At 42.3% G+C, this 15,237-nt stretch overlaps 1 protein-coding gene across 1 annotated transcript in view; it reads left to right on the forward strand.

Moving 5' to 3' along the window:
* The window catches only part of EP300 (E1A binding protein p300), an 85,243-nt gene extending 71,638 nt beyond the window's left edge, over positions 1 to 13,605 (forward strand). Inside the window, exons 22-31 of the mRNA XM_004373894.2 lie at positions 631 to 708; positions 2,396 to 2,463; positions 3,381 to 3,531; positions 3,644 to 3,790; positions 4,476 to 4,589; positions 5,802 to 5,967; positions 6,922 to 7,086; positions 8,279 to 8,440; positions 10,285 to 10,566; positions 10,823 to 13,605. Of these exons, the coding sequence (XP_004373951.1) occupies positions 631 to 708; positions 2,396 to 2,463; positions 3,381 to 3,531; positions 3,644 to 3,790; positions 4,476 to 4,589; positions 5,802 to 5,967; positions 6,922 to 7,086; positions 8,279 to 8,440; positions 10,285 to 10,566; positions 10,823 to 13,027 (3,538 nt within the window). The 3' untranslated portion in view covers positions 13,028 to 13,605. The remainder of the gene's footprint in view (positions 1 to 630; positions 709 to 2,395; positions 2,464 to 3,380; positions 3,532 to 3,643; positions 3,791 to 4,475; positions 4,590 to 5,801; positions 5,968 to 6,921; positions 7,087 to 8,278; positions 8,441 to 10,284; positions 10,567 to 10,822) is intronic.
* The last annotated feature ends 1,632 nt before the right edge of the window (positions 13,606 to 15,237 follow it).

The raw sequence follows: 15,237 nt of genomic DNA on the forward strand, positions 1-15,237 counted from the left end.
TTCGTTTGTGTGGTCAGTCAGATGATCCTGTATTCGTGGGCTAAATCTTCATGACCCTAAAGTAGCTGATAGAAACGTGGGAAACGTACTAGGGCTGTTAATCTACATTACAATTAGTATGCGTTTCACTAAATTGAATAATGTTTTGGTGTTTTATGGGCCCAAGTGCAGCACTAAACAACCTTTTCTCTGCTATGTATTTCATCCCTGTCATCCTCTGCATTTTCAAACATCAGTGCATTGGTAGAGAACACCAGGAAGTCTGATCCCTGCATTTTTCTGGCATAGTGTTTGTAGGGAGGCTGTTAAGAGCAAGGAGCACTGAGACGTACCATATTCTAGGTGTTCCAAAGATGAGACTAGATGAGTAGTGTCACCTGGAAGTTTCAGCAGCAGTGATCTTTCACTCCTCCCTGCCTTTCCACAGCCTCATTGCAAATGCTCACATTTAATAACCGAACTTAATTGGTTTTGAAATTTGCTTTATCTGTAACACTAAAGAGCTTTTAAAAAGCAAAAACCATGTCAACTCCTTGGCTGTCTTTTGAATTGTCAGAAGTCAGGGGAAACACTGGGGGTTCTGACTTTTATAAGTCTGATGATTAATCTGGGAATGGGCTTGCATTCCAGGTTTGTCGAATGTACCGAATGTGGAAGGAAGATGCATCAGATTTGTGTCCTTCATCATGAGGTCATCTGGCCAACTGGGTGAGGTTCCTGGCAGTATTTTCTCTAGGATTTCTTCTTTGCCATGACTGTCATTTCTTCAAAGTTGCTGTCTTTGAAAATTGGTTCTATAGGTAACAACCAAAAAGGAAAAAAAATACAACAAATCCATTGTTGATTAGGAAAACATAATTAAAATCCAGTTTTAAAACATTACAAATAACCTAGAATTCAGAAATAAAAATAGACCTTTTAGTTTGTATGCGTTGTTTTAATCCACATACATATATTGTATTCTGCTTTTTTTCTTCGTGGCATGTAATTTTTGGTTTTTCAGCAAATCTTAATTTTTAATGAATACATGACAACACTGACGTGTAATTAATGGGCTTGTTTGTTTTTTAAATTGTTCTGTAATTAAGATTTATCAAGAAATCTTTAGTACCTGAAAACTAGTAAGCAGGTGTTAGATGCAGTGAAAAATTTGCCAGGTTTTGAATGTCATTTATACTGCAGTAGAAAAATTAGGAGATGCAGAGATGGGGAGGGGGCACCTCTCTTCCTACTACCGAGAAAACATGTCGTGAATGGTATATTAAATGATGACCTTGATAAAGGTCTGATTTTTACAGTTTTTCAAGGGAGATAAGTTACATGGCTATAGTCAAAGCATAATTGTCAACAGGAGGCAGCAGGGTGCATAAAAATGACTAGATACAGACTCTGATAAAGTACCTGTTCTTGGATTCTGTTTCTGAGTATTCACCACATATCTGTCCAAGCTGCGGGTTATCAGCAACTTGGATAGCAACGGGTGGATTTTTGTCTGCTGTTACACTTATCCGTCTACTGCTATGGGCCTCTCCTCACTCTCCAGGAATGGGCTTATCCTAGCTCTGTTCCAGAGGAAGGTGGGAGCTGGGCATCAAGAGACTCTCCTTAGAATGAGAACTCCACACTGCCCTCTGCTGTTCTTGGCCTGATTGTTGATGCTGGTTTGGCGGTCACAGGAAACCCAGTGACATCGAGTTGATTCCAACTCATAGTGACCCTATAGGACAGAGCAGAACTGCCCTGTAGCATTTCCAAGGAGTGCCTGGTGGATTCAAACTGCTGGCCTTTTTGGTTTGCGGCCAAGCTTTTAACTAGTGCACCACCAGGCTCCATTTTAACAAATTTCCAGAAAATAACATTGAAGAAAATTGTAGTAGGTGACATTTAGTGGCTGCTTTTTTATTTTCACTCTGGCTTGTCTTGAAATGTCCTTTTTAATGAGCTCCTTACTTAGAGTGGTGAGGATGTTAACGAGACTTGTCTTTTTTTAAACCTCGGAGGAGTCAGCTGGTTGGAGATACTCTGCTTTATTACTGTAATCATCTTGCTTTTTTAATCCAGAATAATTTTATTTATTTATTTGCATCTTAACTATTTGTCCTAAAGTACCCTGTTTTTAATTTGCAGCCCTTGATCCTCTTTCCATACATAATCCATTTCTATTTCTTCTGCCCTTCATATTTCTTCATAGCGCTCCCTGTTTTTCAGTTAAATTATTAATCTTTTTCAGAAAGCTCTTTTGTCTGTTGGTTGCATTGAATTTTTATTATATATTCAGAAATATTTCTCCTAAGATTGTCTTTTTGAATTTTAGTGTTACTCAGAATGTAGATTTTATTGTGTATGGTACTTTAAGTGCTTCTTCGTTTAAGCAAAGTCTTGGTTTATGTTTTAGGTTTGTCTGTGATGGCTGTTTAAAGAAAACTGGACGAACTAGAAAAGAAAATAAGTTTTCTGCTAAAAGTAAGTTTTATTCTTCCAAGTAAATCTTAGCAAAACTTAACTAAGAAGAAATAATCCAAAATGAATTACTTTGCTTCAACCTTACTTAAAATTATTTAACTAGAGTAAAAATCAAATTATTCTACAATCTATTTAATGTTGAACCATAATGTACTTTTTGGCGTTAAATTAATTTGTTAGACCTGAGAAAAAGAAAAATTTCCAAGGAACAGATTTATAAGATGAAAGATGTGTTTCTCTTAGTGCTACATTTCTCCTTTTTGGGGGCACTTTCTTATGTGGGCCAGATGTGGAAATGTTGGGCTGTACATGCCTTTCCCTGAGTGATTCCCTCTGTATTGTCCATACCAGTCATAGATCCTGCTTTAGGCTTATGTGATCTTTTCAGTTTTGAGGGGAGGGGGTCAAATTTTATTGTACAGGCAGTTAACATCAATAATCTTATTATAGTATTTGGTTTAATTAGTTTTGTAGATGCTTTTGTAGTATGTGGCCTACAAATTGCTCTGATTCCTGTATTGTTGTTTAGAATGTCCAACAATGTTATTTTAAAATACTATTGGAATGTCAGCGTTCACTGTTCTATTTCTTTTAACTCTTCCAAAAATTGGAAGTTTTTCAAGATAAAAAGTTAGAGAAAATGAAATTTAAAAATTATTGTCATGCATGCTTCGGCAGCACGTATGCTAAAGTTGAGTTGATACTAGCATGGCCCTTCCGTAAACATGTACACAAATTTGTGAAGTGTTCTGCATTTTTTAAAAAAAATATTAACTGCCTTGCTGACTTTTTAAAAATCTAGCAAGTTATCTTGTTTTTATTGGAAAAAGAGAAATGACATTTGAGATTGAACCTTAAGACTGTTGATAATAAGTTTGTGCCTTGGTAACTGCTGAGCTTAACTTTTACGTTCCTAGGGTTGCCATCTACCAGGCTTGGCACCTTTCTGGAGAATCGTGTGAATGACTTTCTGAGGCGACAGAATCACCCTGAGTCAGGAGAAGTCACTGTTCGGGTAGTTCATGCTTCTGACAAAACTGTGGAAGTCAAACCAGGCATGAAAGCAAGGTATCTAGTAATTTCTCCTTCCTTCTCTTGGGTCCACAAGTGCTCACGCTGTTGATGATTCCAGTCTGAATAAGATACATGGTGGTTTTTCCCTCCACTCTGAATCGTGTAGGTTTGTAGATAGTGGAGAGATGGCAGAATCCTTCCCATATCGAACCAAAGCGCTCTTTGCCTTTGAAGAAATTGATGGTGTTGACTTGTGCTTCTTTGGCATGCATGTTCAAGAGTATGGCTCGGACTGCCCTCCACCCAATCAGAGGTACAACTTACTTAGATTCCTATGGCTGCCTTCTAATTTGGTTGGATTTTCAAGTTGTAATAGGTGAAAAAGCTTAATGGGCAAAGAAGTATTTGGTGTGCTTGGTTTGGAAATCTCAAGTGTCCGTGTGGTAAATAGAACTTCTGTAGTATTGACATATCTGAACAGAAACTGAGGGGGGAAGAAAAAAAACAGTTGCTGCTTAGTTTTTGCTCTTCTATAGTAACAGTTATTACTGTCATGAATATAGGATATGAAAAGCAGCCTGAAGTTGGGAATGGGAAGCAACCTCACTACTTTTCAGAAAATGGGCTTAAAATCTAGGCTGTGTTAAATACCTGAGAGAACGTCATACAAATAGGGTAGAATATGGTTTAGAATGTATCTCCAAAATAGTATGAGACCAGAGTAAGAATGCTGCTAAAGCACATTCGGATGAACAAGTACTGACTGATAACTATGTGCCAGGCACTGCTAGGTACTAAAAAATATAACAAAGAAATAGACTCACTGCCTTCCCAGAAGGGTTCATAGTCTAGTCATTTACCTAACTAACCATAGTACTGTGTGATGAGCATTACAAATAGTGAGGTAAGCAGAGAGCCCAGAAGAGAGGGGATATGTTTTTAGTCACATAAATAAGAACTCATTCTGTGACTTGGTGTTTCTCCTCCCTTTGGTATAGGAGAGTATACATATCTTACCTCGATAGTGTTCATTTCTTCCGTCCTAAATGCTTGAGGACTGCAGTCTATCATGAAATTCTAATTGGATATTTAGAATATGTCAAGAAATTGGGGTAAGTATATTGATAATAAATGTTATTTTTTAAAACCATTAGTGTGGTATTGTGATGAGACATAGGTTAAAACATGCCATTATGTAAACTTTTGCCAATCAGAGCACCTGTTTTTATCACCTTGGTTTTTGTCTAGGAGAACTTTAGCCTCAGCTTTGTTAACGTTGCCGATAGGAAAGAAATGGGCACTTTGGCCATAGTTGGACCCACCCCTACCCTTAAAAGGCCTTTATGTTCTTGGTACCAGATGAATTTTAACTTGTTCAACTAAGCATTTGGGGACAGTTTGATTGGAAAGTTGGTTTGTTACTCATTTGAGGGCCACGACCTTATAAACTGCATTTAGTCCTTTTATACCTGGCTGTCAAGACCAAAAACACAGTCAGTTCTGGAATTAGAAAGATTAGACTACACTCACTCCTCCCTTACCGGTATGATTAGGTTACAAAGACCAGGTCTTTATGTGAAAATTGGCATTATGCAAAAATGAAGGATGACCATATCAGATCACAAAATGGAGAGTGACTACATCATTAACTAACTGCCAGATTACATCATTACAGTACTGCCAAACTGCTGAGACTCATGGCCCAGCCAAGCTGACACACAACCTTAGCCATCATAGTCAAAATAACTCTCGCCTCACACCTCAGCGTTTGTTACTGCCAGATGTACATCGTTAATACACAAAAGGGTCAGATAGTAGGTTTTTTACTGTTGTCATTAACTGCGAAATGTCAGATAATGAGATAATGCATAAGTGAGGAGTAAGTGTAGTTCCTTACCTTCAGGGTATGTGTGTCCTTGAGAATGTCTGCCACCTCACCTTACAGGTTATTCCTCTTAAGAATTTGCATTTTGTTTAACTCTCCTGTTGAAACCAGTCCATTACTCCTTTGCATTGTATCTTTCATTTGGTCTTGAAGTACAAATTTGGGATTTTTAGATGGAGTTCAGTCATCACGTCTGTGACTGAAATTCACAAGATTCCTCAGTAGCCTCCGAAAGAAAGTAGCCAATGTGAGCGCCATCGTTAGTGCTGTGGGTTGTGCCTAGTTTTGGCCTTTTGATCTGCAGCTGGGTTGTATACTTTGTTATCGTTGGAGAAATCATAGGTTTCTATATTGGCTCGACCTTGTGGTTTGAAGTGTAGCATTCCTTCCAAAAGCTATGATCTTTTTTATTGAATATTCCTTTTCTTTGTGTTGGTAGATATACAACAGGGCATATTTGGGCGTGTCCCCCGAGTGAGGGAGACGACTATATCTTCCATTGCCATCCTCCTGACCAGAAGATACCCAAACCTAAGCGATTGCAGGAGTGGTACAAAAAGATGCTTGACAAGGCTGTGTCAGAGCGTATCGTCCATGACTATAAGGTCAGTTGGAGCACAGAAATAAAATGATAAAGCTGGACGTTTACTAATCTTGCCGCTTTGTATTTTGTCATTTAAACGCTGTAACAAAAATGTTCTATTTGTTCGACCTCCTCCATGTTATTTGTAAAATTATGCTGATATGTTAAAGTATTTTGCCTGATATTTAAGATGAAGTATATGTGACAAAATGTTTCACTGACTGGATTTAACTGTTGTTAACTATATCATGTTCAGTATTCTTTTCGTTTTTCTGTATATTTAAAATTTTTCAAGGTATGAAAACCTAGGCTTTTAAAGACTTAGAGATCAATAAACCCGTTTAAGGATATGACTAATTAAAAATACATTCTTTACAGCAATGTTAGTTTAAAACTTTATAGGCTATCTCGTGATATGAACTTGAAGTACTAAATTTCTCATGTTTTTACTCATGAGGAGGAAGAAAATCCACTGGATATTTTCTCAAACAACCCTGCAAATCATTCTGTAGCCATGCAGTTTCCAGTGTCTGTATTTTGGGCTGTCTTGAACATAGTTTTCAGTGAAAGTTGCTGGATTTCCAAGGACGGGGGTGTGGAGGGGTGCGGTATGTCACACTCCTGTCCTGAGGAGTAGTGAAAGCTACAGTGTGCATGATCCTGTGTCCATCCTCTGACGTGGTCCTAGCAGGCTGATTTGCCACCTGGTTATACAGAGGCAGATAACCTCCCTGTCCTGGTGAGTAGAGGAAGAGAAAACCAGAAGTTAATGACTTTAGATAGGCCTTTTCACTATTTCTGACACTAAACGTCTTCCTGGCCATGCAGTTTAGGAATAAGGTCTCCCCTGGCTTTGAGAAAATGTGTTAATTCTTCATGTTTCTTCTGTGTTCAGTTACTGTGACTGCTTCTGTGTGATGCATGCTGTGGGGAAGAAAAAAACAAATACCTTATTTGTATGTGGATATTTTTACAGGATATTTTTAAACAAGCTACTGAAGATCGATTAACAAGTGCAAAGGAATTGCCTTACTTTGAGGGTGATTTCTGGCCCAATGTGCTGGAAGAGAGCATTAAAGAACTGGAACAGGAAGAGGAAGAGAGAAAGCGAGAAGAAAACACCAGCAACGAAAGCACAGATGTAAGGGCATTGCATTTTCCTTTTCAGCTAACCTTGATTTTTGTGTATAATCCAGAAATGGGCTTGATTAAACTTTCAGCTTGTTCGTAGGGCGTTCTGGTGTGAAAGAGCTTTTTTAGTTTTGCTAGAAGTGTTGGCTTAAATAGAAATTACGACGGTTCTGTTTCAGTGGTTTTAAGCCTTTCTTAGCATTAGACCCCTGATAAAGAAAAAGTTGATTTCTAGGACAGAAACCCTGAAAAACTGATTGAAAATGACCTATGTAGAGCAGGGTTGGCAAACTGCTTTCTGTAAAGGACCAGACTGTAAATGTTCTAGGCCTTTATAAGTGTGAAAACCTTTCTTAGCCATACTAAAACAGGCCTGGGCCAGAGTTTGCCAACCCCAGTCTAGACCCTGGCTGTGTAGCAGGTAGCAGATCACCTGAGGAGCTTTTCCTGCTCAGTTATTTCCACATAGCATCTCTCGAATCGTCCCCATTGTGTCTGGCCGGATAGTGGTGTGCATGCTGAAGTTGCCCCTTGAATACTCCATTAAACAACTCTTTGCAGCCTAGTAGTTTAAAATTTCATTGACTGAATGGTTTTCAAGGGTTTTTTTCAATAGTAAAAAAAAGAAAAAAGGTTGCCGTTGGATCGATTCCAACTCATAGAGACCCTATAGGACAGAGTAGAACTGTCCTTATAGGGTTTCCAAGGAGCGGCTGGTGGATTCGAACTGCTGACCTTTTGGTTAGCAGCCAGGCTCTTAACCACTGTACCACCAGGGCTCCTTATTAATAGTAGGGCCATAAAATTTGAAAATGTGGGTGGAAGGAGATAAAGCCCAGGTCTTCTGGTGCCCTAGTTCCATGCAGTACCCATCACTGCCATGCAGTCCTTGTTCCCTGTCTACAAACTGAGGACTCTTCTAGTCAAAAAAGGGTTTTAAGGGGCTGCCTGCCTTGCCTTAATAGAGAGTCACAGTGCAGGGGTTCTTCATGAGGGAAGATTAGGACAAAAACATTCATTTTGAGCTATTATTAGAAATGACAAAAGGGAGAGAGGGTGAGTGAAGAGAGCAGCCAGTGAAAGACCTGAGATTATGGGCTCTAGATTTGAAGAAGGGAGAATCTTTGCATCTTCGGTATTGTTTCCAAGTCACTTCTTAATGAAAATTTAGTATTTTTTGTCCTCTTTGTGCTACCCTGCAGGTCACAAAAGGAGATAGCAAAAATGCCAAAAAAAAGAATAATAAGAAAACTAGCAAAAATAAGAGCAGCCTGAGTAGGGGCAACAAGAAGAAGCCTGGCATGCCCAATGTGTCCAATGACCTCTCTCAGAAACTGTATGCCACCATGGAGAAGCACAAAGAGGTAAGATGCGTCCCCAAGAGTGGAAACAAAAGTAGGGTAGGGTTTCTAGAAACTTCCCACCAGACCACTTAAAATTCAAAAGGAAGAAATCATTTGACTGGTAAGAAGGAAGCAGAGGATAGTGAGAGTTGGGTGGTAAGGACGGGAAATGTTAAGGTTTCTTTGATTTGTAGCTGTTATAAATCTGGATTGTAGTGTCTTAGTTGGTAATAATTAACAATTAATAGTTATTAGCTATTTCAAGCATCATTTAATGCCACATTTGGGAAAGGCCCTTGGAGTTTATTGTAATGGGTTTAACTTCAGACTGTGGAATACATTCTGTGACGTTTAATCTGAAGATGATGTGGGTAATGGATACCTGTTAGGAACTGGACTCTACAGTTGTTGATTTAGGTCATAAATTCAGGTATTGATTTAGCTACACCGTGACATGGGGTAAAATCAGCTGTGATGGTTATCATTGGAGGAGGTGCCCTAGATAAGGAGAGCTCTTTGTTGTTCTTCCACTTTGAGAAAAGGGGGATCAGCCAGTGGAATAGGTTGTTACAGCCATTCCCCAGTTGTAAGTTCCCATACTTTCCCATGGATCATGTTTTCAAAATGCTCTTCCTTTGCTATATGAGTACTTTCTTAGACTCACAATCTCAAACTCCCATCTCAAACTCAATTACAAGGTCAAACACAAGACACAGTCCTTGACTTCAAGGATCAGTTTGGTACGTCTCTGCTCAGTGTATACTGTGTGTTCTTTTTCTAGAAATATCCCAAAAGACCCTCATTTTAGGCAAGTATTGCTACCCAAACCCATTGCAAGTGTTGTTGCCCGTTTGCACAGATTTTCATAGTCTCTGTAAAACTGGTGGAACAGAGTAGGTGGTACAGCAGTTGCTCACAAGTTCCTAATTTCTTGAGGTGGTATTTTACATTTTATTAGTTCAATAAGAGTTTATGTAGTTATATACAAATTAATTTCAAATACATGTGTAATACAGCTTTCTATTACAGTCTTTATACTAATGATTATGGAAGTTAATGGTTGTTAAAGAGTTTTCAAACTACCATGAACAGAAATTTTGCTGCTTCAGCAGCAAGGACTAAGGAAGTTTTTGTTTTTATCCATCCCACCTTGCCAGTGTTTTAAAGTTTCAAAACTGTAGAAAATTTGTACAGAGAACCCCTGTACCCTTCATGTAGAGTTAAGGTTTTACTATATTTTCCTTATTCCTCTAATCTCAGCAAGTGCCTGCATAATCACACTACAGTTTCCCACTTAGGAAGCTTACTAGCACTGTGCTGGCATCTAATGCCTAGTCCACACGGCCCAGCCAAAGGCTGTGCATTTTGTTAAGTTGCCATGTCTCTTTAATCTCCGTCCATTTCAGGCAGTTCCCAGCCTCGTTCCCCTTCCTGGCATGGGCATTGTCGTGAAGAGTCAGGCCAGTTGGTTTTGCAGAATGTCTCTCAATTTTAATTTGTCTGATTTGTTTTCCTTGTGATTAGATTTGGGTTAAACCATGGATTACATCTTAAAATACACTTCCTTAGGCAGAAAGTCTCCTGTATGTGCTGTACCTGAGCTAGACCATTTGAAGGAATTCTTGAATAAGGTAGAGAAGATAACAAGATGAAAATTTTAGGTCCACCGTAGTCTGTCTCAAAGCACAGTCCAGGATGTGTGAAGCAGGAGAAGGGGAGGGTCAGTCAGTTGTGGTGCTGTCTTGTCAAACTGACTCAAGACATCACCAGTCTCAGTGGCGTCCAGCCTGCTCACCTGTCCACTGTTGATGATCCGATGTGTGCTGCTCTGGTGCCGAGTCAGGACAAAATGGTCTGTTTTGCAGGTCTTCTTTGTGATCCGTCTCATCGCTGGCCCTGCTGCCAACTCCCTGCCTCCCATCGTGGATCCTGACCCTCTCATCCCCTGCGATCTGATGGATGGTCGCGATGCTTTTCTCACCCTTGCAAGGGACAAGCATCTGGAGTTCTCTTCCCTGCGGAGAGCCCAGTGGTCCACTATGTGCATGCTAGTGGAGCTGCACACCCAGAGCCAGGACCGCTTCGTCTACACCTGCAACGAGTGCAAGCACCATGTGGAGACACGCTGGCACTGCACTGTCTGTGAGGTAGGCACCCAGGCGTGGGAGGAGACGCGATGCAAGCATCAGGTGTTACCTAGATGTGTTGGGACTTCCTGGCTTCCAGGGCCTGTGGTGAATGATAGGACAAGGTGGAGGGGTCCGGCTGCACCTTAGTAGTGGAGCTGAAGAGACTAGTTTCTGTTCTGTAAAAAGAGGCTTTTAGCCCAAGCAGAATATCTAAAATGCTTTTGATTGACTTGCATCTTGGGGGGTTTACCTGTTCTTTTATGTTTTATTCCAGGATTATGACTTGTGTATCACCTGCTATAACACTAAGAACCACGACCATAAAATGGAGAAACTAGGTCTCGGCTTAGATGATGAGAGTAGCAACCAGCAGGCTGCAGCCACCCAGAGCCCAGGAGATTCTCGCCGCCTGAGCATCCAGCGCTGCATCCAGTCTCTGGTCCACGCCTGCCAGTGCCGCAATGCCAACTGCTCCTTGCCCTCTTGCCAGAAGATGAAGCGGGTTGTGCAGCACACCAAGGGTTGCAAACGAAAAACCAATGGCGGGTGCCCCATCTGCAAGCAGCTCATTGCCCTCTGCTGCTACCATGCCAAGCACTGCCAGGAGAACAAGTGCCCTGTGCCGTTCTGCCTAAACATCAAGCAAAAGCTCCGGCAGCAGCAGCTGCAGCACCGTCTCCAGCAGGCCCAGATGCTCCGCAGGAGGATGGCCAGCATGCAGCGGACTGGTGTGGTGGGCCAGCAACAGGGTCTGCCCTCCCCAACACCTGCCACTCCAACCACCCCAACTGGCCAACAGCCAACCACCCCACAGACCCCCCAGCCCCCACCCCCCTCTCAGCCCCAGCCTACTCCTCCCAGCAGCATGCCTCCCTACTTGCCCAGAACTCAGACTGCTGGTCCTGTGTCCCAGGGCAAGGCAGCAGGCCAGGTGACTCCTCCCACCCCCCCTCAGACTGCTCAGCCGCCCCTCCCAGGACCCCCACCTGCAGCAGTGGAGATGGCAATGCAGATTCAGAGGGCAGCCGAAACGCAGCGCCAGATGGCCCACGTGCAAATTTTTCAAAGGCCAATCCAGCACCAGATGCCCCAGATGACTCAGATGGCCCCCATGGGTATAAACCCACCCCCCATGGCCAGAGGTCCCAGTGGGCATTTGGAGCCAGGGATGGGGCCCACAGGGATCCAGCAGCAGCCACCCTGGGCCCAAGGAGGATTGCCTCAGCCCCAGCAACTACAGTCTGGGATGCCCAGGCCAGCCATGATGTCAGTGGCACAGCATGGTCAGCCCTTGAACATAGCTCCCCAGCCAGGATTGGGCCAGGTAGGTGTGAGCCCACTCAAACCAGGCACTGTGTCTCAACAAGCCTTACAAAACCTTTTGCGGACTCTCAGGTCTCCCAGCTCTCCCCTACAGCAGCAACAGGTGCTTAGTATCCTTCATGCCAACCCCCAGCTGTTGGCTGCATTCATCAAGCAGCGGGCTGCCAAGTATGCCAACTCAAATCCACAACCCCTCCCTGGGCAGCCAGGCATGCCCCAGGGCCAGCCAGGGCTGCAGCCACCTACCATGCCGGGCCAACAGGGGGTCCACTCCAACCCAGCCATGCAGAACATGAATCCCATGCAGGCAGGCGTCCAGAGGGCTGGCCTGCCCCAGCAGCAACCACAGCAGCAGCTCCAGCCACCCATGGGAGGAATGAGCCCCCAGGCTCAGCAGATGAATATGAATCACAACACCATGCCTTCACAGTTCCGAGACATCTTGAGACGACAGCAGATGATGCAGCAGCAGCAGCAGCAACAGGGAGCAGGGCCAGGAATAGGCCCTGGAATGGCCAACCATAACCAGTTCCAGCAACCCCAAGGAGTCGGCTATCCCCCACAGCAGCAGCAGCAGCAGCAACAGCGAATGCAGCATCACATGCAACAGATGCAACAAGGGAATATGGGACAAATGGGCCAGCTTCCCCAAGCCTTGGGCGCCGAGGCTGGAGCCAGCCTGCAGGCTTATCAGCAGCGGCTCCTCCAGCAGCAGATGGGATCCCCTGCTCAGCCCAACCCCATGAGCCCCCAACAGCACATGCTCCCAAACCAGGCCCAGTCCCCACACCTGCAAGGCCAGCAGATCCCTTCTTCTCTCTCCAATCAAGTGCGTTCCCCCCAGCCTGTCCCTTCTCCACGGCCACAGTCCCAGCCCCCTCACTCCAGCCCTTCCCCAAGGATGCAGCCTCAGCCTTCTCCACACCACGTGTCCCCACAGACCAGCTCCCCACACCCCGGACTGGTAGCTGCCCAGGCCAACCCCATGGAGCAAGGGCATTTTGCCAGCCCGGACCAGAATTCAATGCTTTCTCAGCTCTCTAGCAATCCAGGCATGGCAAACCTCCATGGTGCAAGCGCCACGGACCTGGGACTCGGCACCGAGAACTCAGACTTGAATTCAAACCTCTCACAGAGTACACTAGACATACACTAGAGACACCTTGTAGTATTTTGGGAGCAAAAAAAATTATTTTCTCTTAAGACTTTTTGTACTGAAAACAATTTTTTTGAATCTTTCTTAGCCTAAAAGACAATTTTCCTTGGAACACATAAGAACTGTGCAGTAGTCGTTTGTGGTTTAAAGCAAACATGCAAGATGAACCTGAGGGATAATAGAATACAAAGAATATATTTTTGTTATGGCTGGTCACCACCAGTCCTTTTTTCCCTTGTGTGTGTGGTTCAAGTGTGCACTGGGAGGAGGCTGAGGTCTGTGACGCCAACCACATGCTCCTGCCTTGCACCTCCAATAGGTTTTATTATTTTTTTTAAATTAATGAAAATATGTAATATTAATAGTTATTATTTACTGGTGCAGATGGTTGACATTTTTTCCCTATTTTCCTCACTTTGTGGAAGAGTTAAAAAAAAAAAAAAATTTCTAAAACCAGAGGACAAAAGGGGTTAATGTTACTTTAAAATTACATTCTATATATATATAAATATATATAAATATATATTAAAATACCATTTTTTTTTCTCTGGGTGCAAAGATGTTCATTCTTTTAAAAATGTAAGAAAAGTTTAAAAAAAAAAAAAAAAAAAACCTTCCCCTTCCTCCCCTCAAGTCAACTTTTGTGCTCCAGAAAATTTTCTATTCTGTAAGTCTGAGCGTAAAACTTCAAGTATTAAAATAATTTGTACATGTAGAGACAAAAATGACTTTTTCAAAATATACAGGGGCAGCTGCCAAATGATGTATTATATATTGTGGTTTCTGTTTCTTGAAAGAATTTTTTTCGTTATTTTTACATCTAACAGGAAAAAATTAAAAAGAGGGTAAGAAACGATTCCAGTGGGATGATTTTAACATGCAAAATGTCCCTGGGGTTTCTTCTTTGCTTGCTTTCTTCCTCCTTATCCTGCCCCCACCCACACACACTTGCTGTAAAACTTGAAAATAGAAAGCAAAAACCCTCAACTGTTGTAAATCATGCAATTAAAGTTGATTACTTATAAATATGAACTTTGGATCACTGTATAGACTGTTAAATTTGATTTCTTATTACCTATTGTTAAATAAACTGTGTGAGACAGACACCCTGGCTTTGTTTTACTTTTTGCTGCAAAGTGCAGGGAAGAACAAAGTACTACAGACACCAGCTAAATGTCATGGTCGAACTGATACTTGCCTTTAAAGTCTTGGTATAGCACTTTCTTCCAGAGTCCCAAAAGGATGACCTCAAGGCCTTCACTCACCCTTGTTTTATGAAAATGAGGACCTAAGAAGGATCGAATTTGTCTTAAGTCATGAGTAACTCCTTGAAAACCAGGACTTGAAGCTAAGGTAACAGTACATTTGCTTCCTCTGTTTCAAATGCTTTGTTTTTACTAATTGCCAACCAAGAGGTCAGCTGGGGGTATCATGTAGGAAAGGGAAAAAGTGGAAATGAAACCTGGAAGGCTGAGATGGATTACAACAATCTGAGTCCAGTAATATGCTAAGTGTTAAAGGAATGGAGAGGTTACTGACCCTCCCTCCAACTGAATTACATTGGCTACTAACAAGTTTAAAAAGTTAGAAAATGCTTTACTAAGATGCTTTGGCATTAACTGGCAGGTCTTGTTTTTGTCATTGAAGCTTAACACCAACCATATATGACTGCTAAGGGCTAAAGAAGAGCCCAAGTAATTTGATTCCAACTCCTGTTTATTCTGTCTATTCTTTTACATTGTCTTAAATGATAGCCATTCTCTACATTTGAGGTGAACTTGCACACTCAGCATTAGTCAGAGCCAGCCCCAGAAAGTAAGTCAACATTCCCCTATCTTGGGTCTGTGACTCAGCAGATGAAAAAACCAAGCTTGTTGCTGTCATGTTGGTTCTGACTTAGTGGCCCTATAGGACAAAGAAGAACTGCCCCGTCAGGTTTCCAAAGAACAGCTGGTGGATTTGAACTGCTGACCTTCTGGTTAGCAGCCGAGCTCTTAACCACAGTGCCACCAGGACTCCAATTCAGCAGATGGAACGCCACCTCTATTTTGTACCAGGCAGACAGCACATTGAAAAGGATGCAGCCTCCCTCAAGCTAGCCACCTTGAGGTCTAGAAAAGGTAGCATGATGCTTGAACAAAAAATGTAGAAAGTTAAAGTGATCTTAGCAAGGAACAGAGGGTGCAGAAGAAGCCTGGCTGTTGGGAATT

The sequence above is a fragment of the Trichechus manatus genome, unplaced genomic scaffold (genome assembly GCF_000243295.1).
Source record: "Trichechus manatus latirostris isolate Lorelei unplaced genomic scaffold, TriManLat1.0 scaffold00027, whole genome shotgun sequence".
Lineage (NCBI taxonomy): Eukaryota > Metazoa > Chordata > Mammalia > Sirenia > Trichechidae > Trichechus > Trichechus manatus.